This window comes from Rhinopithecus roxellana, chromosome 5 (assembly GCF_007565055.1).
Source record: "Rhinopithecus roxellana isolate Shanxi Qingling chromosome 5, ASM756505v1, whole genome shotgun sequence".
NCBI classification, from domain to species: domain Eukaryota; kingdom Metazoa; phylum Chordata; class Mammalia; order Primates; family Cercopithecidae; genus Rhinopithecus; species Rhinopithecus roxellana.
Window position 1 is genome coordinate 67498729 of NC_044553.1, and position 27308 is coordinate 67526036.

The following is a 27308-nucleotide window of genomic DNA, read 5'->3' on the forward strand; positions in this document are numbered from 1 at the left end:
AGACTTGAGCCACCGCGCCCGGCCGAATATTAAATTCTTAAGGCTTCATACTGTCAAAACAAATTTAAGGCATTCACAGACTGGACTGTGTACCAATAAGTTTTGGAGAATAATTATGGGTTCTATAAGGATGCATTTTTTTATCACTGGGTTTTAAAATATTGATTGATCAATTGGTGGCATTTGTGGCACTTTCATATTTTAGTTAACAGAATCATTTTTGAGGGAGTTGTTTTTCCTGCCAGTTTCTTACCACCTGGATCCTCACCACAGCCAAGTTACCGGTCAAGATTTTAATATGCCACATAACTTGAACTTCTAAGAAAGTTTATATGCATTTGTATGTAAAGTATTTTATAATCTTTAAAGAAACAGCAGTCACATTTCTTGCCAGAGTCCCCCTGCCTTTAAAAATTCTCTTTTCTGATTGGGGAAATGATGTCTGGTAACTGTTTTTACTATGTCTGCTTCTTTGCAAAGCTTCGTCTTTAACAGAGTAATATTCTATGCTAAAATAGTCATTATTTTTAGAAAGAAAATTGTTCAGATGCTGGTTTCTCATTATATATATTCTTCATTAAACAGAGTTGATCAAGAGCTTAATGGAAAACAAGATGAACCGAAAAGCGAACAGTAAGTTTGGCATCTAGTCCAAACAAGACTGAAGAATGTGCTGATGGAGCAGTGCTGTTTTTGCATTCATAATGCATTTATTGGCCCATATTTTTATGTAACCTGTTACAAAACCGACTTGACTTTTTCATAATGGACTTTTGTATTATACAAGGGACTGTTCACTGCTGTATTGGTTTGCAAATCTCTTGAATTTAGCTCTTTAATAGCTAACTGTATTATTATTTTATATTTTGTATTGCTAAATAGCAGAGAACTACACTATATAAAGCAGTTTTTGCATTTGTTTATTGAATGATGCATCTTCCGTGAAATATTTATATGCATAAATGGCAAGGGAAAGAAATAATATATATTTTTATGTTATTGAGCAATATTTTTTAATGTGTACCTATCTTATGGAAGAAATATGCAGATAAATAAGACCATGATTTTGTAAAGTGCATATTAGAATTTTTGTTTTTGTAAATGGTTAAATACATTTCCTGGGTAACTTAGAAAATTAAGTTTCTCATAAGGCAACAGACGGTTAAACTGATTCTCGTGAACCCAAAGATCATGTATATAATCGAAGTGTATTAGTACCATCCCAAGATTTTTTTCTTATTTAACATATATTGTTTCATAATTCAGCAAGTACAAATGCAAGCAAGCGCATTGCACACTGTTTCCTTTTTAAACTTAAAGACAAGTCAAAAAGCTATTTTTAGAACTAAAGGATTTAAGAGGCTAGGAATTGGGGTTTGTGTATATGTATATATGGGACATTTTATCTTCTGGCCCCAAGTCAGAACTTTATAAAAATCTTGAGTTTGTTCACTAATGTGAAATAAGCTATGTGTCCAGGGTATTGCTCCCCTGAGTGTGTGTGAGTGCTGAGTAGCATTGCAGAGAATGTGATGAGTTATTCACTGTCACAACTTTTTCTATAGAAAACAGGGGCTGCCTTTTAAACTGCTCTCACTGTGGGCACTTTACCAAAATACTTCCATGTCAATTATTTGAACTCAGTAGTTGTTTGACCTAGTTAGCTCTGGTGTTTATTCAAGTTTCTATGAAATCATGTTTGACAATACTATAAATTAGGTTAATTTTGTAAGTCTGAGAGAGCATCATCATATTGTGCTGTTTTAGGTAACACATTTGTTACAAGCATTTAAACTGTTTCATTTGGTAAGTACCTTTACATTGAAATAAATTGTGTTTGTGCCTCCAAACAGAAAGTTTAATTACCAACAAAATTATTTCTAAAACAACAGATTGATCTAATACTGTGTCATTTACCTGAAAGATTGATCTAATACTGTGTCATTTACCTGAAAGACTCATATACAGCTGATAAGCATAATACCTGCCAAATTTGAAGGTCATGGCTACTCTTCAACCCTTCCTGTAAGGTATTTTGCAAAACAGTGGCCTAGGGTAGCAAAATTGAAGTGGATGTGAGCTAACCTTTTAGGATTTATTCTATCCTAGATTGAACACACATGTGGCTGTTACCATTCTCATGTACTTATAAGCCTTCTGTTACAAAAGGGAACTTTCCTATACTTTTTGTCCTCAGTCCTAAACTTGGCATGCTAACTTAAAACCAGTTCTAAGAGAGAGATGCTGGAGGATTCCCAGGATGAAACATTCCTCAGCAGCCTCCTGACTTAACCCGGATCCAGCAGCTCTTGGCAGATCCTGAACTAATGTCATTACAGTGAATTGAGCCAAAACCATTATTGCTTGCTCACATCTTAGGAACACTTTTTGTTGAAGAAGCAAACTAACAGTAACAAGTTAGGCATTCCTTCTGAATTTACCATATGAGGATTATGTATAAACAATTGTATTGAATTTGTCATTAGATTCTATATTGGTAGACGATTTAACGTAGTCTTTCATCTATACATCTTTACCTTGCTCACAATGGGCTGAGGTTTTTAATAGGTGGTTTTCTACCACATTAAGTACTTGGTTCTTCAGTTTAAAAAATACGAAGAATAACTTCAACTCTTTTTGCGTTGTTTTGATTTTTGATTTTGCAGTCATTGTTCCTAATGGTAGATACGTGTTGCAAAAGTGATGTTTTTCTGAATTTTTTTTTAAAAAGTAGAAGACTGTTCTGTTAACCATTAAAATTCAGAGACAACAGTGACAACACCTGGGATATAATGAAAATGAGGTGCTGTGAATCAGTGAACTAAAGGGATACCTGCTTTAACCTACACCTGAATGGAATGTGGTATAGAGATGTACCCACAATAAATGTTTTATAAAATTTAAGATCATAACTAGTAGGTTAGAGGAAGAGCACTAAGTCTGTTGTTTCTAATCTATAGCTATGCAACATTTTCCCATATTATTCCATTTTAATTTCCCATTACTTACTGAGGTGAAAGGATATGTGATTGTACTTTTTATCTTTCTGTTGGGATCGTGGATCTAATTTAACTGGCTTATTTTGATGCTTCTGTCACTAGGCTCTAAGTGCCCCTTTTTTAGTCAGAAGTTTTTCATGTGAAATAATTTGATTCTGTGCTCTGCTTGAGCGTACTCTTAGGCAAGCACCAAGGGAAGATGTTCTATTCACCCCACAATTTAAGCCTAACAGTCTAACTCAGAGGGAGATATGAAGAAATATGATTCTAAGTAGGGTCTAGCAGAGTCATTGGAAAGTGATAAAACTAGAAATAAGAGAAAGCAAACCTTTATAAAGGGATAAAGACATAGCTGTCACCTAATATGCCACTGTATGTGTGTCCTTTTTTTTTTTTTTTTTTTTTTTTTGGAGACACAGTCTCACTCCATCACCCAATCTGGAGTGCAGTGGCACAATCTTGGCTCACTGCAACCTCTGCCTCCTGGGTTCAAGCATTTCTGCTGCCTCAGCCTCCTGAGTAGCTGGGATGACAGGCACACGCCACCATGCCGGGCTCATTTTTGTATTTTTAGTAGAGACAGGGTTTCACCATGCTAGGCTGGTTTCGAACTCCCGACCTTGCCATCTGCCTGCCTCAGCCTCCCAAATGCTGGGATTACAGGCGTGAGCCACCGCGCCTGGCCACGTGTGTCCTTTTCATATCTCACTCTTGCTGAACGTTGATTTACTCTTCCAAAATGGACTTCACTAGTAAGTGCACTGAATACTGAAATATGCTGATTGGCAAGCATATATCTGTAGCTAGAATTTTTTCAACCATAATTCCAGAATTTAAAAAGGTAAGAGATCTGCTTTTTGATAGAAGCCTTTTAAAAAGACTGTATAACTTTTCTATTTGGCCGTTTATGTGAATGCTCAGGGAATTTGGAAATGTGTTTTATACAGAAGTGGCTTTTTATATTTCTTCAAGTGATAAATTAGCATTAGGACATATCAGATAGAACAGGCCAGTTTCCTGATGAGGTTGGTAGAGATGTGACAGTAGGTTCATCCTTCCTTTTCCCATGTTATATGCAGAGAAGTGTTAAACTTGCTCAAGCAAACGGGAGTAGGAGATAAGCTGAAAATAGAGATTGCTACACCATTCTATTTTGTTTTCATGCCTGTTTTTTTCTCTAATCCTATATGGACATTTGAGAAATGGACCACAAATCTGAGCGGGATACAGTAAAAGGTATTAATGTATGTACTTACAAGTTAGGCCTATTTTGCTGTTAAAGAGTCTGTCTTGTCATAGGTCATAGGAAGTGTGTAGTTTGAGTTGCTGGGAGAAAGAGTCAAGAACTTAGACTTGAATGGGAAGGCCAACTGGTGATGGAAGTGGGGTATTATCTACTCAATGTTCTAATACAAAAGAATTACCTGGCAAGCATCCCCCTCTGCCCTTCTTGAGATTCTGAATGAATTTAGAATCAAATCAGTGGTGAGACCCAGTTATGTCACTTTCCTTTGAAGTTCTAAATGATAATTGAAATTAAAGTAGTATGGCATGTTTAACAACAGTAAGGAGTGACAATAAAATTTAAAAGTTTGTTGCAACAATTTATAGTAGACCTACTTACGTTTTGAGAACTAAGTAAAATGCTTTGAAAAGTTCACATAAAGCACTTAAGCACCAAATGAAAATGATTTCGTGCTTTCAAATTAATGATATTAGGCTTGTAGGATGTCTTAGAATAAAACATGATTCTAAGACATCCTACAAGAAGTTAAAACATTTGCATTTTGAAATTTGTATGCAGTTTGGCTAAGGAGGAACTTGGAAATTTTTATGCAGTTTGGCGAAGGAGGAACTTGGAAAATAACATGCATCAGCTTCTACACAGCACTTTTTGTATATGGACTTTGTAAAGTTTAATGTCCCTTTAACAGTTGCTTGTTTATTTGTGTAAACCTAGCTAGTAAATATTGATGGTGTTCAGGGCCACTGACTTGCACAGCCCTTGGAGCACTATTCGCACAGAACACAATTCAGAGTTTAAGACCTTAACGCACTTTGATACCTATTTCAAAAATACTTTTGTTACCACAAGTTCATTGCTGTCATTTAGGCAAAATTAATGTACTGTGATGTTTTCCTACTCTTAGGATGATGTTGCCCAGCCTAGTACTGTCATTTTACATTGTGAGAAATTCAGTTCTGATGTCTGTGTGTGCAAGATATTAATGTGGTCCCTGTAAGAAATACCAGAGTTGGTCATGATTTTCTAAGGAGATGTAATATTTTCTTTGACCTGTTAGGAATATAACTTGTGTCTTGATTTGTTGCACATCATATTTTTTGCAACATTAATGAATTTAAATAAATTAATTGGAACGTTCGTCTTTTTATCACATTTTTCTTTCATTATGCTACTAAATTTTTGCTTTGAATTATCCTGTAAACCTCTTAAATAACTTCAGACCTCTACACTTGGTTCCCTTTCTGTAGTCTGAGTGCTTCTATTCTTTGGGGATTAGAGAGTTCAGCCTGCTTTATTTATTTATTTATTTATTTATTTATTTATTTATTTATTTATTTATTTGAGACGGAGTCTGTCACCCAGGCTGGAGTGCAGTGGCGCCATCTCGGCTCACTGCAAGCTCCGCCTCCCAAGTTCACCCCATTCTCCTGCCTCAGCCTCCTGCGTAGCTGGGACTACGGGCGCCCGCCACCACGCCCGGCTAACTTTTTCTATTTTTTTTTTTTTTAGTAGAGACGGGTTTCACCGTGTTAGCCAGGATGGTCTCCATCTCCTGACCTCGTGATCTGTCCGCCTCGGCCTCCCAAAAGTGCAGGGATTACAGACGTGAGCCACCGCGCCTGTCCCAGCCTGCTTTATTTTAACATAAAAACAATAATGAAACTTTGTGTTTCATAGTTGAGAATTTTTTTTAATTAATGGGGAAGCCAAGGATGAAACCATGAGTGGCTTAAAATGAAAACAGCTTAAATAAGAACTTGTTTAGTTCATAGACCTGCTCAGAGGTTCCAGCTGATACCACTTGGTAAATATTTTGTGGGTTTTTTGTGGGTTTTTTTTTTTCCCACGCACTCTTTAATCACTATTCAGCTATTTTGTAGGATAAACTGCTCTACACATTACTGCTGCATTTAAGCCAGTTAGTGTACCATGCACCCTGACACCTGAAATAGTTTGATTTTGCAAACTCGAAATTCATATTGAAGTATTTCTCTTGCATATTAGATGCAAATTTTAAATATAACTTATCTCAAAAGTTATTTATGAACCAGTCACAGACTAAAAGCTTTGCCTGCCTAAATGGATTGCAGCCCTGTTTCGAGGGATAAAGAAGATGCCCTGCCATATATATATATATATATATATTTTTTTTTTTTTTTTTTTTTTTTTTTTTGAGATGGAGTTTTCGCTCTTATTTCCCAGGCTGGAGTGCAGTGGCGCGATCTCAGCTGATTGCAACCTCCACTTCCCAGGTACAAGCGATTCTACTGCCTCAGCCTCCCAAGTAGCTCGGATTACAGGCACGCGCCACCACGCCCGGATAGTTCTTTTGTATTTAGTAGACGGGGGGACGTTTCACCATGTTAGGCTGATTGCGAACTCTCCTGACCTCCGGTAATCCACCCGCCTCAGCCTCCCAAAGTGCTAGGGATTATAGGCGTGCGCCACCGCGCCCGGCCCCTGCTATAATCTTTTCAGAATTCGTCTGCGAGGTCTTCAACAGTGTTACTCTGAACACACTTCCGGCATGAAATATGAATGCCCTACATTTCTTAAATTGTGCATCTAACAGTGGAGAAGATTAGTCTCTCAAAATCATAAGTCCCTTAGGAACTATTTAGTAAACCTGGTGAATTACTCGAGCAGTGCGCCTGTCCACCACTTTAAGGCTTGCGGCTCCAGCCCAACGCCCCTCCTTCCATCTCCACGCCCTTCCCTGACAAGGCTTGAGTGGCGGGCGAGAGCAGAGCTGGGCGGGGCTCTCGGCCCCCTGGCGGGTGTCACTTCCGGGTTCCGCTAGCACTTCCGGGTCGGCCGCCCAGTTCTGCGGTTTCTGCGGCGGCTGGAGAGGTGGTCGGGGAAGTAGGAACCTACTGCCAGGCTCGTGGCGGTTTCTTTCCGCTCCGCGGCGGGAAACGCCTTCCCCACAGGTAGTGGGTTAGGGAGGGCAGGGTTAGGGAGGGAAGCAGGACCGCTCTCCCTGCCGCCTCTTCGGAGTCTGGGTGCGTTGGTCGGGTAGTCTCTGAGGGCCCGTCGCTCCTGGGATCGGCCCGTTACCGACCGTTGCCGGCAAGGCCCCGCGGCCGGCACCGGAGAAGGGCGGCGAGGCGGCCGGGAAGGTCTCGTCCCGCGCGGGAGGCTCGTCGTCCACGGGGCGCCCACAGAACCCACCTAGGAGAGGTCCTCAGCCCACCACCGTGTTTTCAGCCAGGTGAATGTCTTAAAGCATCCAATAGCGCCCTGTGAGTTTTGCCGAATTTCGGAGAGCATTTTTTAAATGTCTCCTTCCTGTGCTTTATAGCTTGTTGTTTGAAGTCTGCCTTCCAACTTTCTTCGTGCGAACTCCGACAAAAGGAACGAATTTTAAACTGGGTGGTTTAATCAAAAAATGCTAGGACGAGTTACTTCCCAGTTTGGAAACATAATTTTCTGAACTGCAAAACAAGGGAACAATAAATTTCTGTGGCTGATACCACGTCTAAAAGATTAGAACACTTCACAAGGAATTTTTAAAGAATGTAAGAACATTGAAATCAGTAATTTTAACAAATGTTTAAATAACGCATAACTGTTTTCTAGATAAACTCTTAAATTTGTCCAATGGGACACGATGCACGATTCTGTATTCCTACTTTGTAAAGTTTTTATCTCCCTGTTGGGATTTCTTGCCGTTTTTAACCCCCTCTCCCCTCCCACATACACGTTATACTTACTGCTATCTGCCTTTGTTTATTGAACAGATTTTTTTTTTTTTTTTTTTTTTTTTTTGCTCCCATTGTGTGCCAGGTACTGTTCTAGACGCCTAGTTAACTTAAATGAACAAAATAAAAAGCTTTGCTCTCATGGAGCTTACATTCTATTAGTGGATGCAGAAAATAAATGTAAAATAAATATATAATGGTGTTAGAAGGTGATGGTGCTATCAAAAAAAAAAAAGAAAGATAAAGGAGTACGGGAAGGTTCCAGAGTGGAGGTGGGAACTGGTATTTTAAAGATGATGGTGGTTAGTTTAAGCCTCATTTAGTAGGTGTTACTTGAGCAAAGACTTGAAGGAATTAAGAAAATTAGCTAAGTAAATACCAGGAAGAGCGTTCAGGCAGATAGGAAAACCAATACAAAGGCTTTTAAGCCTGTCATGTTTGAGGAATAGCAAGGAGAGGGATGAGCAAGAGTTTTGGGGGTGGAGGGACAAGAAGATAAAGTCAGAGATCATGGGTAGCCGGATCATTGTAAAGGCTGATAGAAGCCATGGGAGATTTTGAATAGAGGAGAGGTGTGTTCTAACTGAAGTTTTAGAAGATCACCTGGTGGCTGTGAGTTGTGATTAGAGTGTAGGGGTGAGTGTAGAAGCAGGGAAATCATTTAGGAGATTTTTGCAGTAATCCAGATGACGACAAGAGTGGCCCAGGCCAGGGTGATAACCGTAGAGATGGTGACAAATGGTTGGATTCTGAATTATTTTGAAGGTAGGCCTTACAGGATTTGCTAGGAATTAGATATGGTGAGTGAGATAGAGGAAGTGGAGGATGACTTCAGAGGTTTGCCCAAGCTTGTAAAAGTATGGAGTTATTTAAGCCAGGATGCAAAAGGTAACAAGTAGAGATGTTGAGTAGGCAGCTAGATCCAGGAGTAAGAAGTTCTATGCTGTATGAATTTGGGGATGATCAATGGTGGCATTTAAACCATGAGAATAAATGTTACCAGTAAGGAATGGGTGTAGACAGCAGCAGAGGACCAAGGACTGTGTCCTATGATATTTAGAGTTTAGGGAAAATAGGATCAACCAGCAAACAATATTAAGAAGGATGAACTTGTGAGTTAGGACAATCCAAAAAGGCCAGTGTCCCATAAACCAAGCTAAGATCCTTTACGAAAGAGGAGGGAGTAATCAGGTGTGTCCAATATTCTGATGGAGGCTAGAGAATTAGCTTTAGCAGTGCCATTGATGACCTTCCCCAGCCTGTTTCCTTAGAGTGCTAGAGGCAAAAATGAGCTTAAGAGAAGATGGGAAAAAAGGAATTGAGAGACAGTGAATACAGACAAGGGATTTTGCTGCAAAGGGGAACTGAGAAATAGGGTGTAGCCAGCAGGGGATGTGGGTTCAGGGCTTTTTGTTTTGTTTTACTTTTTAAGGTGGGAGAAGTAGCCACCTATTTGTTTGCTAATGGAAATGATCCACAGAGGGAAAATTTGATGGTGAGGGAGAGAAGTAACAACTGAATTGTCAGAACAATATTCTTGAGTGAACTAGAAGACAATCCCTAATACAAAGGTAGAAGGATTGGATTTAGATAAATATAGGTATAAAGTTCAACTATAGTGACAGGGAGGCAGAGTATATGGGTACAGGTTGGGCTTCCCAAATCCAAAATGCTCCAAAATCCAAAATTTTGAGCACCGACATGACACTGAAAGGAAATGCTCTTTGGAACATTTCAGAGCTTGAATTTGGAGTACTCAACCCATAAGTATATACGATGCAGATATTCTAAAATCCAAAACACTTCAGGTCTCCAGCATTTCAGATAAGGAATGCTCAACCTGTATAGCTATTGGTAGGTAGCTGGATGTGGCTGTGAGTCTGGAAGTTATTGCTTCAGTTTCCTCAGTAAAGTGGAATTCTTTGTGTCGTACTCAGATATTTCTAATATATTAGCACTCTGACATACTACCAAATAATTCACTCAACAAATAATGCATACTACATATGTTCTAGTTGGTAAATATGTAACTGAACAAAAGTCCCTGTCTTCACTGGGTCATCTATTTTAGTAGATGGAGACAGAATAAGCGTATATATGTCAGCTTCAGTTATGGGTATGAATGAAAATAAAGCAGTGTGAGGAAGAAGGGAGGTAATTATTTCTTATAGGTTGATTATAGAAGGCCTTTCTGATGAGGTAATGTTTGACCCAGAGATCTGAATCAAATGAGGGAGTGACCTATGCAGGTATCTGGGAAGAATACTGTCAGCAAAAAGAACCACCACCACAAAGGCCTTCAAGCAGGATCATGCTTCCCATGTCAAAGAACAGCAGGGGACCATTATGACCACAGCAGAGTGGGAGGGTGAGTGGGTGAAGATAGGGAAGTAGGTACTGGGGGGCCCAAATCACATAGGCCTTCCAAACCAGGGACTCTCTGGTTTTCAGTGAGATGGGATGTTGCCATTGGTGGTTTTGAATAGACCAGTGATGTGATTTGCCTTATGTTTTAAAGTCTTAGTGTGGCTGCTATGAGGGTGAGGTTGGAATAGGCAAGAGTGGAAATAAGGAGACCGTGAGTTATCACATTAACTTTGGTGACATGATGGTGACTTAGGGTAATAGCATTGAAGATGGTAGAAGCTGTCAGATTCTGGCTATAGTTAGAAGGAAGAGCTGAAAGGTTGGCTGATGGATGCCAAGTAAGAAAGAAAGAAGTTACTCTTGACTCTAAGGTTTTTGAGCTGTTACAGGAAGACTAGATTTACTGTTTATTGAGGTAAGATTGAGGACAGAGCATATTTGCAAGAGTAGCATCAGGAACATGGTTTTTGACAAATTGAATTTGAGCTACCTACTTGATATTTCTATCCAATGTCAAGCAGGCAGTTTTATATATGGGTACAAAGGGAGAATTGAGGGCTGGAGATACAAATTTGGGAGTCATCACCAGATAGTAGATGGTATTTAAAGCCACAAGTCTGGATGAGGTAACTAAGGGAGTAAAGTATGTGGAGAATAAAGGACCCAAGAAAACTTAGGGCAGTTCAACAGTTAGAAGTCAGGGAGCTGAGGAGGAACCAGCAAAAGAAAATAAGAAATACAATGGTATCCAGTGACATGAGAGAACTGAGAGTAGTGTCTCAAAGCCAAAGATATGTCCCAAGAAGGCAGAAATGATCTCTTGTATCCAATGCTAGCAAGGTATGAAATGTAAGGACTGATGGCTGCCCATTATTTTTGCTGAGTTTTACCTGATGATTGCTCCTCAAATGTATTTTCCCCCATCCATCTCCAGACTGAAAATGCCATGAGGTCAAGATCTTACACCTGACGTGTAGTGGAAGCTCAGTAAATGTTTATTTACTCTGTACTGCTGCCACCCTTTTCGAGCCCCCATCCCTCATCTGTTTCTAAATCTCGCACTCAAGCCCAGCTGTCTGACCTTTCCTGAGTAAAATGCTCCAGTGGCTCCCCACTGTTTGCTCCTGTCCTGCCAAACAATTCCATCTATGCTGTCTCTTTCAGCTTCATCTCCTGCCACTCCCTGTTCATACTTATGCCCTGATAATGTAGAACAGTTTATGTTTTTCCCTACAAACATTTCATCCTTCCATGGCTTTACTTATTCTATTCTGTCAGCCTCTGGAATGACTTCCCTCCTCTGCTTGGCTAAAGTCTAGCTTAAAGAACCTGGAAGCTTTTCTGAGCCAGCTCAGGCAGCCTCCATGGTATGCTTTGTATCTTTATCACAGTTCTTATACTGAATTTAATCTTTTTGTATGTATGTTACATTCTTTAGAGTATAAATTTTTAGGATTTGGGAGCATGTCTTTAATCATCATCTTCTCCCTGGAACCCGTCACAGTGCCATCCTCTTGGTAGGCACTCTGTGAATACTGAATTTAGAGAGAACAGGAAAATAAAGGGGCAGACATGCAAATATGAGCTGAAGAATTTACCAGTGACTTGACAGCAGGTAGAAAGGACAGTACATGGAAAATTCTAGACTAAGTCAGAAGGCAGATATTTGAAGGAAATGGAAAAGACATTTTAATAAATATAACATCTATACTGCATAAAGGAATATGAATGCCTATGTCAAAATCACAGGAAAAAAAACTGGAAAATCATTTGTAGCTATTCCTTGTAATTCTAAATGATTATATAGTAATTTGCAACCATTAAGCGTTCTCCTAGTTCTATATTAGAATATTTGAGGTAGACGATATTATATACATAATTTATGATGTTACAGTATGATCTTTTTTAACAGTTTTATATTAAATTTTTAGGACATCAATGCAAGCTTGAATAAGAAAAGCAAATTCTTCCTCCTAAGCCATGGCATATCAGTTATACAGAAATACCACTTTGGGAAACAGTCTTCAGGAGAGCCTAGATGAGCTCATACAGGTGGGAGACTGAATTAAAAATCAAACATTTTTATCTAGATGGGTTTATAGTAATTCTTGTCATATCACTTAAGCAAAGAGATATGAGGTAAAATATCTTGGACTCTTTGACCCAGCAAGTCAGTAACACTGATCAAATAACCTTAAATTCTTGTTTATTACACTGTCCTGACAACAGGACACAAAATATGATTGAATGATATCATTAAATATAGCTAAATCTGGGTATGTGCAGTGTTTCACACCTCTAATCCCAGCACTGTAGGAGGACAAGGTGGAAGGATCGCTTGAGGCCAGAAGTTTGAGACCAGCTTAGGCAACATAGCCACCACCCATCTCCACAAAAAATAAAAAAATTAGTTTGGTGTGGTTGCGCATGCCTATAGTCCCAGTTACTCAGGAGGCTGAGTAAACTCTTGAACCCAAGAGTTTGAGGCTTAAGTGTGCTATGATGGTACCACTGCACTCCAGCCTTGGTGATAGAGCAAGACCCTGCCTCTAAATAAATAAAGTTAAATCTTCAAAAATTTTTGTTCAACATCAAAATTGAGATTGTTGGTTTTCCCCTTCTCAAATTTAGGGAAGAAAGTCATAATTCTTTTTAGCTTTAAGGTAATTTTGTCCAATTTAATAAAGTCTTCTGATATTTACAAGTCTGAATTTATATTTCCATTTTGAGAGAATTAACCCTTCGATATAATTCTCCCAAATAAAAACATATTAAGTATTTCCGACCGGGCACAGTGGCTCACGCCTGTAATCCCAGCACTTTGGGAGCCCAAGTCAGGTGGATTACCTGAGGTCGAGAGTTAGAGACCAGACTGACCGATGTGGAGAAACCCTGTCTCTACTGAAAATACAAAATTAGCCGGGTGTGGTGGCGCACACCTGTAATCTCAGCTACTTGGGAGCCTGAGGCAGGAGAATCGCTCGAACCCAGGAGGCAGAGGTTGTGGTGAGCCAAGGTCACACCACTGCACTCTAGCCTGGGCATCAAGAGCAAAACTTCGTCTCACAAAAAAGGAAAAAAAAAAAAAAAGACAAAGTTTTCTTCTGGCTTTGTAACATCACTGCATGTTTTCTTTTCAAGATTGTTTGTGTCGAGAGAGCACAAAAGATATCTTCAAGCTTTGCTACTTCATCAGTTATGGCAAAGGAGATAAGGAATTCTAGTTGAGAGGCTTTGGTTAACCTCAGTTAAATTTTAGATGATAATTTGTATATTTTTATTTACTTTGTCTTTAATGTTCTTCCCTAAGGGGATTTATGACCTTTACCTTTTCTCAGTCTCAACAGATCACCCCCCAACTTGCCCTTCAAGTTCTACTTCAGTTTGATAAGGCTATAAATTCAGCATTGGCTCAGAGGGTCAGGAACAGAGTCAATTTCAGGGTAAGGATATTTTCCTGAATCTAGAAGCCTATACCAATGGTTGTTAAAACAGTGTTTTTTTTTTAGGACCCCTACATATTTGTTAATTATAGGAAGAGGTGGCTTTTATCAGTTTTTGGAATTTGTTTTATAATAACTAAATTATACTTTTCAATCAACTATATATTATACTAAGTTGGTCCACTTAATGTGAGATACAGAGATGTTTTTAGGTTTTTATTTCATTGTTTCATAAATCAGCCTTTGTATGTTTGGCTACCTTCCCTGAAGAGTTACTGAGATTCCAAACACCTGAAATATTATCTGCAGGATTAAAGGTAAGTGGCAGAGTAATCCCCAAGGTTCTGTTACGGTTTTCAAACTCTGGCCTTTCCCCGTTCAAGGGAAGTAGAGTTATTTCTAGAAACTTCATGTTGCCTCCCTCCTACTCTTAGGTAACTTGGCTGATAAAAAACCTGACCTCTAGTGATAGATAACAGACTATTCTGGTAGCTTGGTCTCACTTGAGTCACTTATACTTTGAATAGTAGTAATCCAAAGCTGGATAAAATTAGCTCTCTCAATTTCCTGATAACTTCAGATTAAGGGCCCATTGAAAGAGTCATGGTGCAACAGAAATAATTTTACCACATTATGGTATTGATGGACTCATATAGTATATGATGATGTTTGGTTATTATTTAACTATGCTTATATTGTATTATAAGGCATAACCTATATAAATATGGTCAAAAGAAGGTTAAAATATGGTTAACAACCAAAATTTGATCATTAATTAACATCTGCCTACTTTATTTGGTACTTAAACATTCAGTAAACAGTTTGAGTGTCTATTAACATACCAGGTATGCTCTAGATACACAGAGATGAAAAGAAAATATACCAGGCATGTTCTAGATACTCGAAGATGAACAAGATAGACAAAACCCCATTTGACTTAAATAAATCTCATATATCAGTTTCATGTGCCAAAAAATTATCTGGAGTAAAATACGCCTTCAAGACTATATAATTTGACTGGTGGATCCATGAATTTTTAACAGTAATTATTCTGCCAAAATTAGTTTGTGTTTTTTAAATATACCCATATGCAGAAGTCTGCCCAGATGATCCATGTTAATACATAAATTTTGCTCTAGTAAGAAAGGTGGTGGACTACTTATCAGAGGCAATGTAGTTCACAACGCCTAACTAGTCATCTTCTAGGTGCATTATTGTAGGTTTCTAGTTTGGATTTCTTTAGTTAGAGTTAAAGTAATTTGACATTTACATTTATCTTGCACAGTGTTTTGTAAGTTTTGTGTATTTTCCAAAAGCTATGTATATAATTGCTCTCAGCCTTGATCAGGACTTTTCCATTCTTTCGTTTTATTTTCCTGCTGCGCTATTCTAGCTCAGGCTTTTATCACCCTACTCCTGGATTATAGCCAACTTGATCAGTTTTAAGTCCGGAATGTTTGCAAATGACATTCTGTTTAGCTTAGTGTAGCATATGGCCGAGACAAAAGAGATAATAGTTAGAAATATCTAATTTTCAGAGCCATTTTGCTAGATCAAATTTAAGTATATATTTTTTGTTTATAATTTGCTGACCTAGCAGTGAGAAGCATCCTTTACAAGAATAGAATAGTTCTATATAGCATGTTAAATTGTTTTTTGTTTTAAATCCTTTTATGGGTTCCATATAAGTGAAATTATTTAGTAGAGTATTATAGGAGAAAATCCTCTTAAGTATGAGAGCTAAGGTTTTAATCGTTTATATGTTTTAATTTATTAGTAAAAAAATCTAAATATATGTACCATGGAGCTTGAACTGAATTAATTTTTAGGGAGAAAATTCAGATTGAAGTAGTGTGTATAACTAGGCTTTTATTTTGTTTTCTTTTTTTTTTGAGACGAAGTCTTGTTCTGTTACCCAGGCTGGAATGCAGTGGCACAATCTCGGCTCACTGCAACCTCTGCCTCCTGGGTTCAAGCGATTCTTCTGCCTCAGCCACCTGAACAGATGGGATTACAGGCGCATGCCACAACACCCAGCTAGTTTTTGTATTTTTAGTAGAGATGGGGTTTCACCATGTTGGCCAGGCTGGTCTCGAACTCCTGACCTCATGATCCGCCTGCCTCGGCCTCTCAAAGTGCTGGAATTACAGGTGTGAGCCACCCCACACAGCCATAACTAGGGTTTTAAAGAGCCATTGTACGTTTTTGGGAGAACATATTCCCATAGATAAAAGTAATGGTTACTTAAACTTTATAGTGTTGACTTCAAACAGTAATTAAACAAGCATTAAAAGATTGAATGCCATACCCCCAAAAAATAAGATTTAGTGATCAAGAAAAATAGCCCTTCTAACAAAACTGAAGGTTTCCTTTTCACTGTTTTTTGATGTTTCTGTAACAAACATTTATTATATAACTTTCAAGATGTTCTTTAAGGCCGGGCGCGGTGGCTCAAGCCTGTAATCCCAGCACTTTGGGAGGCCGAGACGGGTGGATCACGAGGTCAGGAGATCGAGACCATCCTGGCTAACACGGTGAAACCCCGTCTCTACTAAAAAATACAAAAAACTAGCCGGGCGAGGTGGCGGGCGCCTGTAGTCCCAGCTACTTGGGAGGCTGAGGCAGGAGAATGGCATGAACCCGGGAGGCGGAGCTTGCAGTGAGCTGAGATCCGGCCACTGCACCCCAGCCTGGGTGACAGAGCGAGACTCCTTCTCAAAAAAAAAAAAAAAAAAAAAAAAAAAAAGATGTTCTTTAAGGCTGGGCACGGTGGCTCATGCCCTGTAACCCCAGCACTTTCGGAGGCTGAGGCGAGCAGATCACTTGAGGTCAGGAATTTGAGACCAGCCTGGCCAACACAATGAAGCCTCGTCTCTACTAAAATGAGCTGGACGTGGTGCACGCGTGTAGTCCCAGCTACTTGGAAGGCTGTGGCAGGAGAATTGCTTGAATCCAGGAGGCGGAGGTTGCAGTGAGCCAATTATCATGCCACTGCACTCTAGCCTGGGCGACAGAATGAGACTGCATCTCAAAAAAAAAAAAAAAAAAAAAACCGAAAACATGTTGCCCAGTTGTGGATACATGTAAAACCAAAAATGTATTTATTAAAAGTGCATTGAAGATACAATTTGGCCAAATGATTAAGTGTTAAAAGTAATATTTGACCAAAGCCAAATATCTTCTTATAGAAGGAACTTTTTGAATTTAAAGAATTCAGAATTTCACTTTGAAAAATTATAATTATCAGGCAGCTCAAGCCTGTAATCCCAGCGGGTTGGGAGGCCAAGGCGGGAGGATCACTTGAGGGCAGTTCAAGACCAGTCTGCGAAATACAGTGAAACCCTGTCCCTACGAACAAACAAATAAATAAATAACGTAGCCGGGTGTGATGGTGTGTGCCCATAGTCGCAGCTACTCGGGAGGCTGAAGTGATAGGGTGACTTGAGCCCAGGAGGTTGTGGCTGCAGTGAGCCATGATCATGCTGTTTCCTTTCAGCCTGGGTGACACAGCTAGACCCTGCCTCAAAAAAAAAAACTATATGTATGTATGTATGTATAAACACATATAAATTATATTTATAATTATATAATATATACACAGAAACTGAAAGACGTGTATATATTATATAATGTTTGTAATTATAGAGTATATGTGTATATATACTATATACATATATATAAACGTAGTTTTTATACTAGAGATACTAAATGGATTCTGACTTTCAAATGAAGAGAGTAAAAAAGCAAGATATTTAAATAACTAAAAATTGTATACAGAAAAGTTTATTTCATGTTAGAGATTCTAGTTCAAATTATTCTAAAAAGATTTAAAGCTTATTTCATGTTAGAGATTCTAGTTCAAATTATTCTAAAAAGATCAGTCTCTTATATTTAACTTTTTAAAAACATTTGTTGGCTCAAAAGTTACCTAGCTAATGTGCTCTTTGATATTGTCAACTTAATTTTCATCTACAATTGGAAGGCATTTAATAACTTTAATATCTTTCAGTCAAGATTTATAGCATTTTATTTTTGCAGTAAAATAAATGAAGTATATAAATTTATACTGCAACTAATGGAATTTCAGCATATGATATGTAAGATTTTTCATTCCAGTCTACATTTAAAATGCTTTATTTATATTTGAAAGTGAATACTGACATACTGGCTCATAAATCCCAATAACTTGCTTTAAATTATTTACATAACATTATTCAATGAAAGTAATTTACTACAAGCTAAGCTCTGAGGACACAAAGGCATAAGAATGATAATGACTTTGCTAACGAACTTTGGGGAAAGGGTAGGAGGGTGGCGAGGGATAAAAGACTACACATTTTTTAAAAGAGAAAGTAAGGCAAGGCACAGTGGTTCATGCCTGTAATCCCAGCACTTTGGGAGGCCAAGGCAGGCAGACCACCTGAGGTCAGGAGTTCAAGACCAGCCTGACCAACATGGTGAAACCCCGTGTGTACTAAAAATACAAAAATTAGCTGGGTGTGGTGGTAGCACATGCCTGTAGTCCCAGCTATTCAGAGGCCAAGGCAGGAGAATCACTTGAACCCAGGCAGTGGAGGTTGCGGTAAGCCAAGATCGCACCACTGCACTCCAGCCTGGGCAACACAGCAAGACTCGGTCTCAAAAAAAGAAAGTAATATACACACCTCTTTTTTTTTTTTTTTTTTTTTTTTTTTTTTTTTTTTTTTTGAGACAGAGTCTCGCTCTGTCGCCCAGGCTGGAGTGCAGTGGCCGGATCTCAGCTCACTGCAAGCTCCGCCTCCCGGGTTTAGGCCATTCTCCTGCCTCAGCCTCCTGAGTAGCTGGGACTATAGGCATGCAGCACCATGTCCGGCTAATTTTTTTATTTTTAGTAGAGACGGGGTTTCACCATGTTAGCCAGGATGGTCTCGATCTTCTGACCTCGTGATCCACCCGTCTCAGCCTCCCAAAGTGCTGGGATTACAGGCTTGAGCCACTGCGCCCGGCCTTTTTTTTTTTTTTTTTTTTTAAGACGGAGTCTTACTCTGTCACTCAAGCTGGAGTGCAATGGCGTGATCTCACCTCACTGTGACTCCCGCCTCCCAGGTTCAAGCGATTCTCCAACCTCAGCCTCCCAAGTAGCTGGGATTACGGGCACCCACCATCATGCCTGCCTTATTTTTATATTTATGTAGGGGTTTCACCATGTTGGCCAGGCTGGTCTTGAACTCGCCTCAGTGACTCTCCTACCTCAGCCTCCCAAAGTGCTGGGATTACAGGTGTGAGCCACCACACCTGGCCAGTAATATTGTACACACTCTTAAGATCATGGATTACACATACATTCAGGATGCTGGAAATGAACATTGAGTTTGGCATCTAGCTGTTTAGCTTTCCAGAGGCTCAGACTAGCAAACGAGCAGATCTAATTTTCAAATATATTTTATAGGTTTATAATTTTGTGTCTTTTTCCCTTAATCATGGGTGATTTTCCATGTATTTATCACTCCACTGAAATTGCTGTTCCCAAGTTATTTTTGCTAAATCTAATGCATCATTTGTAGTGCTATTGATTATTCTTTTTTTAAAACCCCTATTTCCTTTGAAACCATACTGTGTGAGCTTTTCTCCTATTCCCTGGCCTGTTACTCTCAGACTCCTTTGTAGTTCTATCTCTGCTTATCATTTAATTGTTGGTATTTCTTAGGGTTATAGAGTGCCCCCACTATCCTTGGTCTCATCCAACCCTCTGGCTTTGGTTAAAGTAAATATTGTGTTCTCATGCTTTCTGTTATACTCCAACTACTTACTGGACATCATGACTTAGATATACCTGAAATTCAGCAAGTTCCAAATTTAACTTTACTCCCAAACCAGCTTTTTCTGTGAATGCATTGACATTCAAGCCAGAAGCTTGGGAGTTACCATGGATTTCGCTGTTCCCCTACCCCACCATATTTATAGTTGACCATTCCTAGCTGTCCTACCTTTTAAAGTCTCTCCGTTTCTATTGATCCCTTTATTATTACTGTAGTAAAGCCACTTTCACCTCTCTGATTAACGCAGCTAACAGACATCAGCTTCATAGCTGGCCTTACTTCCTTTAGTCATACTCCTGTCTAATCTGTTCTTTATGTCATTACCAAAACTGCAAATGTAATCAGACTCTTCTGCTTAAAATCTTTCACTGACCTCCCATTACCATTAGGATGGGGCAAAGGTTTTCCAAGGTTCTCATTTATCTTAGGACCTCCTGACGCGTTCTGTTTTCTGGAATTGACCACCCCATTCCAAGTGTTTGTCTTCCTTTCCATTATCCCTCCTCTCCGTTGACTCTTATTCTTTAGTACTCAACTTAAACTTCACTTTTTGAGAGAAGCTGTCTACCTTGTGTCCTCCATCCATTCTTGAGTACCTTTGCTCTACTCACATTACCCACTAACTTACTCTTCCATAGCACTGTTATGCTACATATTTACTTGTTTTAATGATCTCCCTGCTAAACTCAGCTCACCAGTGGCAGGGACCTGTGCTTACCATTGTATCCGCAGAGGCCAGCATAGTCTAGCACACAGTAATTATTCGTTTATTACATTCATTCATTCATAGCCATCAGTTTCCTTAATCATTCTCACTTGATAGACTATTTAGATTGAATCCAATTTTTGCTATTACAATAATATTGCAGGGAGCATTTTTGTGCTTGGTGGTTTGTTTCTGAGTTGAAGATTTTAGGCATTTTAAGTGTTGCATACTAAATTTCCTGTGTGACTATATGTGCGCATGTGTTTATCTCAGGTTTTAATTGTATTCTGCTAGTGTCCATGCACAACTTTCATCCCATTCTTTTTAAAAATTTCCAGCCGGGCCTGGTGGCTCACACATTTAATCCCAGCACTTTGGGAGACCGAGGTGGGCAGATCACTCTGAGATCAGAAGTTTAAGACCAGCCTGGCCAACATGGCAAAACCCCGTCTCTACTAAAAATACAAAAATTAGTCTGATGTGGTGGCAGATGCCTGTAATCCCAGCTACTTGGGAGGCTGAGGCAGGAGAATCGCTTGAACCTGGGAGACAGAGGTTGCAGTGAACCAGAATCACGCCACTGCACTCCAACCTGGGCAACAGAGTGAGACTCCATCCCAAAAAATAAAAATAGGCTGGGCATTGTGGCTCACGCCTGTAATTCCAACACTTTGGGAGGCCAAGGTGGGCAGATCACCTGAGGTCAAGAGTTTGAGACCAGCCTGGACAACATGGTGAAACCCCATCTCTACTAAAAATATAAGAAGTAGCCAGGTGTGGTGGCCTACACCTGTAGTCCCAGCTACTCTGGAGGCTGAGACAGGAGAATCACTTGAACACAGGAAGCAGAGGTTGCAGTGAGCTGAGATTGCACCCCTGCACTCCACTCTGGGCCACAGAATGAGACTCCATCTCCAAAAAAAAAATAAAATAAAAATTTCCTTTTGATGCTCAAGTATATATTCCTACTTAAAAAAAAAAAAAAAAAAAAAAAAAAAAAACATAAAACATAATTAGAAGAATGTGTCCTGGGCATGGTGGCTCACACCTGTAATCCCAGCACTTTGGGAGGCCAAGGTGGGACGATTGCTTGAGGGCAGAAGTTTGACTAGCCCGGCCAACATAGCAAGATCCTGTCTCTATTTTTAAAAAATATTAAAATAGGCTGTTGCAGTGACTCACGCCTGTAATCTCAGCACTTTGGGAGGCCAAGGCGGGCAGATCATCTGAGGTCAGGAGTTTGAGACCAGCCTGGCCAGCATGGTGAAACCCTGTCTCTACTAAAAATACAAAAGTTAGCTAGGCATGGTGGCTTACACCTGCAATCCCAGCTACTCCGGAGGCTGAGGCAGGAGAATAGCTTGAACTCGGGAGGTGGAGGTTGCAGTGATCCAAGATCGCACCACTGCACTGCAACCTGGGCAACAGAGTAAGACTCGGTCTCAAAAAAAGAAAAAAAAATTACATAGGCCAGACGTGGTGGCTCACGCCTGTAATCCCAGCACTTTGGGAGGCTGAGGTGGGTGGATCACCTGAGATCAGAGTTTGAGACCATCGTGGCCAAACATGGTGAAACCCCGTCTCTACTAAAAATACAAAAATTAGCTGGGTGTGGTTTTGGGCTACTGTAGTGCCAGCTACTCAGGAGGCTGAGGCAGGTGAATCTCTTGAACCCAGGCGGCGGAGGTTGCAGTAAGCCAAGATCGCACCACTGCACTCCAGCGTGGCAACAGAGCGAGATTCCGTCTCAAAAAAAATTTTTTTTAATACGTATGAATAAATTATACGTTTCTCAGGACAATGAATGTTGTAGACGTAGTGACTAATACAGTAATGCATCTGAGGCAAGTCACAGGATTAAAATTTAGTGTTTCTAGGAAGTCCCTGCTTTTGTACATTTGGAGAATTAACATAATATGTAATTTTTAACAAATATTTACATAATAATTTGAACTTTCATAATTTAGCCACATGAGGGCAGTAGAAATACAAACACAAGTTTTTATTTTTTCTTTATATTTCAGGTAAGTAATTTAGAATGGAGACTGAAAATACAGAGTGCCAACTAAAATATTTTTGAACTCTTCCCTTAGCAAATTTGTCTGGCTTTTGTTTAAGTAGCTGGGATTAAAGTTAAGGAAAATCTTAAGCATTAAACTTATTAACAATTATGTTCTTGGTAGCCAAGATCTGTTAAATTGCTTTGGAGAAAAATGTGAGGGGAAAAAACATTTCATGGTATTTCTAAATGTTTTGTTTTAAAGGGCTCTCTAAATACGTACAGATTCTGCGACAATGTGTGGACTTTTGTATTGAATGATGTTGAATTCAGAGAGGTGACAGAACTTATTAAAGTGGATAAAGTGAAAATTGTAGCCTGTGATGGTAAAAGTAAGTGCTTGCCTTATTTCTGTGAAAGCAAAGCTCCTTGAAACCTTGTTTTTATGAGCCTTTAGCAGATCTGCATCCATATGAAAAGCCTAAGGGGGAAAATGGCCCAGTGATCAACTCCCAGATACAGCCCAGGCTTCTATCTCAGCTAAATTCTGAATTGTGTATCTCAAACAGTGCTCTTACTGACTTTAGGTGGATACATTTCAAATGACACATAGACTACTTACACAGATTGGATTTGTGTGGGGAAAAAAAATAAGCAAATAAGCATTTCTTCTCTATTTCCATTACAAATTTTAAGTGTTTATCAGGCTTTTCAGACACCTTTAAGAATTTTGACAATCCTGTGGTTTCTATGTTGCTGGATACCCGTATATTTAAAGAGTTATATTTTAAACAGGGTTTTAATTAACCATAAGAACTTTGGAGTCATGATGGTAAATATTCATCTAATCTGTTAAATATGACACGTGCAAGTGAACTTCTCACACCAGACCTAGGAACTTCTTCAGGTCCTTAAATGTTTCAAAAGCTATACACCTCTAATTTCTGTTTCATGATTAGTTACTTCCTTTTTGCTAATTATATTTTAAATATACTTTATAATCTGAACCATTTGTGTTAAGAGCACCTAGTCTAGAAAGTGAATAGAAAAGACTGCTGCTCTTTAAGAGGGAGTTTTGAAGAGGAAGAGAAAGAAATTTAGAAAGTAATACCCTCCATTTCCCTGTTTGAGTTGGATTTGTTTTATATATTTTGCACTTCCAAAGAAATGGCTAATCACTGAAGAAATGTAGAGAATACAAAAAAGCACATAGAAGAAAGACATTCTCTACAACACTACCTGATGATGGTGTTATAACTACCCTGTTGAATATTATATAGCCTTTTTTTTGCAAAAATGTATGTATATGTAGACATTTGTAAATATATTTTTCACTGAGTTTACTACCCTTAAGCCATTTTTTCTTTTTTTTTTTAAAGACCGAGTCTTGCTGTATTGCCCAGGCTGGTCTCAAACTCCTGGGCTCAGGCGACCTTCCCACCTCAGCCTCCCAAAGTGCTGGGATTACACACCTGAGCCCCTGCACTTAAGCCTGATTTTTAGTGGCTATATAAAAATTACACCTTCAGCCCTTTTTAAAAAAATAGTCTCTTCCAGATATCAGAAAGTCTCTGAACCTAGCAGCGTTACTGTTGGTGACTTGTTATAGTTCGGAAGGTTACCTAGGAATAATCATTCTAAGAACTTTGAGCATAGTTAACTTTTTATTATAGTCATTAGATACATCTTTGTCATTACAGCAAGGAACAGTGTTATATTTGGGTCTTTTTAAAACTCCTGTGAAGGTGGTGCTGTTTCCTGAATCATAACATTTCTATATTTGAAATTAGCCACATATGGCTAGCCAGTGGTTACTGTATTGGACAGAACAGATGTTGATTATTAGTAGTGTCAGTTTCAGTCATTTGAACCATACCGAGAACCAAAAAGTCAGTAAATAAAGCCTCTGAACAAAATACTGATGTATAATATCAAAAGAATCCATGTAAAGGTATGTATTTTACTGATAGGCACTCCCGTGTGGTAGTCCTTAGTGTGTGTTGCTCTTTACTGTACAAGATTGTTTTCCAAACTTCAGCGGATGAGGAGTAGCAGATCGGCCTTGTTTATTACAGTAGTTTTTGAGGATTTTCTCCCGCTTCACAGTGTAGTAATTGATCTTCACTCAAGGAAAGCTTAAATTGTATTCCATTTACTTTATAGCTGCAGAAAAGAATGCAGTGATAGAGGTTTGGAACAGTAGGCCAGGCGCACTGGCTCACGCCTGTAATCCCAGCACTTTGGGAGGCCAAGTCGGACAGATCACTTGAGGCCAGGAGTTCGAGACCAGCCTGGCCAACATGGTGAAACTCCATCTCTACTAAAAATACAAAAATTAGCCAGGCATGGTGGCGCCTGCCTGTAATCCCAGCTGCTCGGGAGGCTGAGGCAGGACAATTGCTTGAATCTGAGAGGTGGTTGCTTGAACCTGAGAGGTGGAGACCGCAGTGAGCTGAGATCACACCACTGCACTCCAGCCTGGGCAACACAGTGTGACTCTGTCTTAAAAAAAAGTTTGGGACAGTAAAAGACCTGGAGGAAAAAAAAATGTTACATAACAATTACATGAACCAAATGTAGTTCAACTTGGTTTTACTCCAGTATGAATATGAGGAGCTAAGCATCTTTGTATCTCTGCTTAAACCTTCTGTTCTTCCTCACCCCTCAAGCCACCACCACTATTAGTCCTGTGTTCTCATTTCTGATAGTCTTAAAATAGTTAATTTTAAAATTAAATTGCTCCTTGAATTTACTTTCTCTTTTGTTTCCTAGATACTGGCTCCAATACTACAGAATGAATGGAAAAAATATAGCTTTTTTATGCCATCTTCTGTTATTCATTGCTTTTGAAGAGAAGCATAGAAGAGACTTTTTATTTATTCTAGAATTGCAGAAATGACCACACTGTGCTATACCAGAGACTTCCAGTAGAAAGAAACTTATAACTCTGTAGCCTCTTACATCACCTTTATTATACAGCATGAAAAAAGACTTTTTTTTAATGACAAAAGTTGTTGCCTTCCTAAGAACCTTCTTTAATAAACTCATTTTAAAACTCTGAGTAGTAACTGGTGAAACTATTAAGGTAGCAATATGAAGATAATGCGTTTCTTCATTTCCTTTGCAAGGAACATGATGCTCTTTCCGAATGCTTAATTTCCATAAAGTCAGGTTAGTTTTGTCAGTTGCAACTTTACCTGATGAAAGCATCAGCAGGGGGAAAACCAAATTCTGGGCCAGGCGTGGTGGCTCACGCCTGTAATCCCAGCACTTTGGGAGGCCGAGGTGGGTGGATCACCTGAGGTCAGGAGTTCGAGACAAGCCTGGCTAACACGGTGAAACCCCATCTCTACCGAAAACACAAAAAATTAGCCGGGCGACGTGGCGGGCGCCTGTAGTCCAGCTACTCGGGAGGCTGAGGCAGGAGAGTGGTGTAAACCCGGCAGGCAGAGCTTGCAGTGAGCCGAGATCGCACCACTGCACTCCAGCCTGGGCGACAGAGTGAGACTCTGTCTCAAAAAAAGAAAAAAAAAAAAGAAAAAAAAAATTCTGGATGGAATTTTATTAAGAAAATCCCTTGCTTTTTAAAATACAAAACCAAAGTTAGACAATCATAGCAAAAACAAAACCAAAAACCTTTCGTTCTTAGACCAGGTAACATGAGGAAGGGGGGAAAAAAACCACAAAATAGTCCCACCATATGACAGGTAAATTATTTCAATTCACCATATTGATCCAAATTTCATACATTTTATCATGTACATGATACATTAGACTTTATGTCACTGGATTGTGCTTGCAGAAATACAGATGTAGCATATTGACCCTAGGTGAGGAGTTTCTTACATGGTTAACTGAATTGACCCAATTGGAGTAAAAGATTTTTGCTGTTACCTGGATGCTCCTGCAGTTGTTACGTCAGCATGCCACTGCAGTCCTTGACTCTCATAACTTTTTGGCTAGGTACTGGTGGCTCACACCGGTAAGTAAATAATCCCAGTAGTTTGGGCGGCCGAGGCTGGAGGATGAGACCAGCCTGATCAACATAGACTGTCCTTACAACGAAAATAAAATTGTTTCATCCTCCAACTCATTCTATGCATGTATTTCCATGTTCCCTTCCTGACCTCCACTACTACCCATTACATACATAGTCTGCTCCAGTTAAGCTTGAGAAAGAAACCAAAGAGACCTATGATTTTTTAATATTTGGTTCTGCTGTTCCCTCCAATTTTCATGCCTTTCCTGTCAGCATCAAAATCCTACCCATCCTCCAAAACTTAAACCCAGTTATATCTTGAGTGTAATCCATATTTTTTCCTTTCTGACCTCTTACAAATAAGTGGTTTAAATACATGAAAAGGCTGGGCACGGTGGCTCACGCCTGTAATTCCAGCACATTGGGGGGCCGAGGCAGGTGGATTGCTTGAGCTCAGCAGTTCCAAGACCAGCCTGACCAATATGATGAGATCCCTCTCTACTCAAGAATTACAAGAGAAAAAAAAAAAAAAAAAGCCAGGCGTGATGGTGCGTGCCTGTGGTTCCAGCTACTTGGGAGGCTGAGGTGGGAGCATCAACATTTGAGCCAGGGAGACGAATGTTGCAGTGAGCCAAGATCATGCCATTGCCCTCCAGCCTGGGTGACAGTGAGACTCTGTCTCAAAAATTCATGAAAAAAAAAATAAAGGACAGAATATAAACCTTTTTGAGAACAGAGACAGTAATACGTGTTTCTCCCAGAGGAGGGCAGGATAATCATTCAGATATGTTTATTTTGTATTACAGCTAACCTTTGAATAGTATTCTCACAAATGCTTACTAAATCCAAGTATGCCAGGCACACAGACTAGAAAACCGCTATTGCAGTAGAATATGGAGTTCAATCCAGACTTTTTTTTTTTTTTTTTTTTTTTTGAGACGGAGTCTTGCTCTGCCACCCAGGCTGGAGTGCAGTGGCCAGATCTCAGCTCACTGCAAGCTCCGCCTCCCGGGTTTACGCCATTCTCCTGCCTCAGCCTCCTGAGTAGCTGGGACTACAGGCGCCCGCCT

At 39.5% G+C, this 27308-nt stretch overlaps 2 protein-coding genes across 7 annotated transcripts in view; both read left to right on the forward strand.

Annotated features, from left to right (window-relative positions):
• BNIP2 (BCL2 interacting protein 2) overlaps positions 1-5382 on the forward strand; it is a 28915-nt gene extending 23533 nt beyond the window's left edge. For 2 of the 3 annotated variants that reach the window (XM_010374235.2, XM_030930563.1), the window contains one exon: positions 586-5382. In XM_010374235.2, the coding sequence (XP_010372537.1) occupies positions 586-637 (52 nt within the window). In that variant the 3' untranslated portion in view covers positions 638-5382. The remainder of the gene's footprint in view (positions 1-585) is intronic. The other variant, XM_030930562.1, reaches the window with a different exon arrangement.
• Positions 5383-7033: 1651 nt separating this feature from the next.
• On the forward strand, positions 7034-25323 carry GTF2A2 (general transcription factor IIA subunit 2). Of its 4 annotated transcripts, none has more exons than XM_010374236.2 (5): positions 7034-7175; positions 12245-12365; positions 13652-13756; positions 22525-22651; positions 25032-25323. In XM_010374236.2, the coding sequence occupies exons 2-5, from the start codon at positions 12294-12296 to the stop codon at positions 25055-25057; spliced, it is 330 nt and encodes a 109-aa protein (XP_010372538.1). In that variant the 5' UTR covers positions 7034-7175; positions 12245-12293; the 3' UTR covers positions 25058-25323. The 4 variants fall into 4 exon arrangements, with proteins under 4 accessions (XP_010372538.1, XP_030786982.1, XP_030786984.1 ...); XM_030931122.1 differs by having other exon boundaries at positions 7054-7487; XM_030931124.1 differs by having other exon boundaries at positions 7054-7456; positions 12226-12365.
• The last annotated feature ends 1985 nt before the right edge of the window (positions 25324-27308 follow it).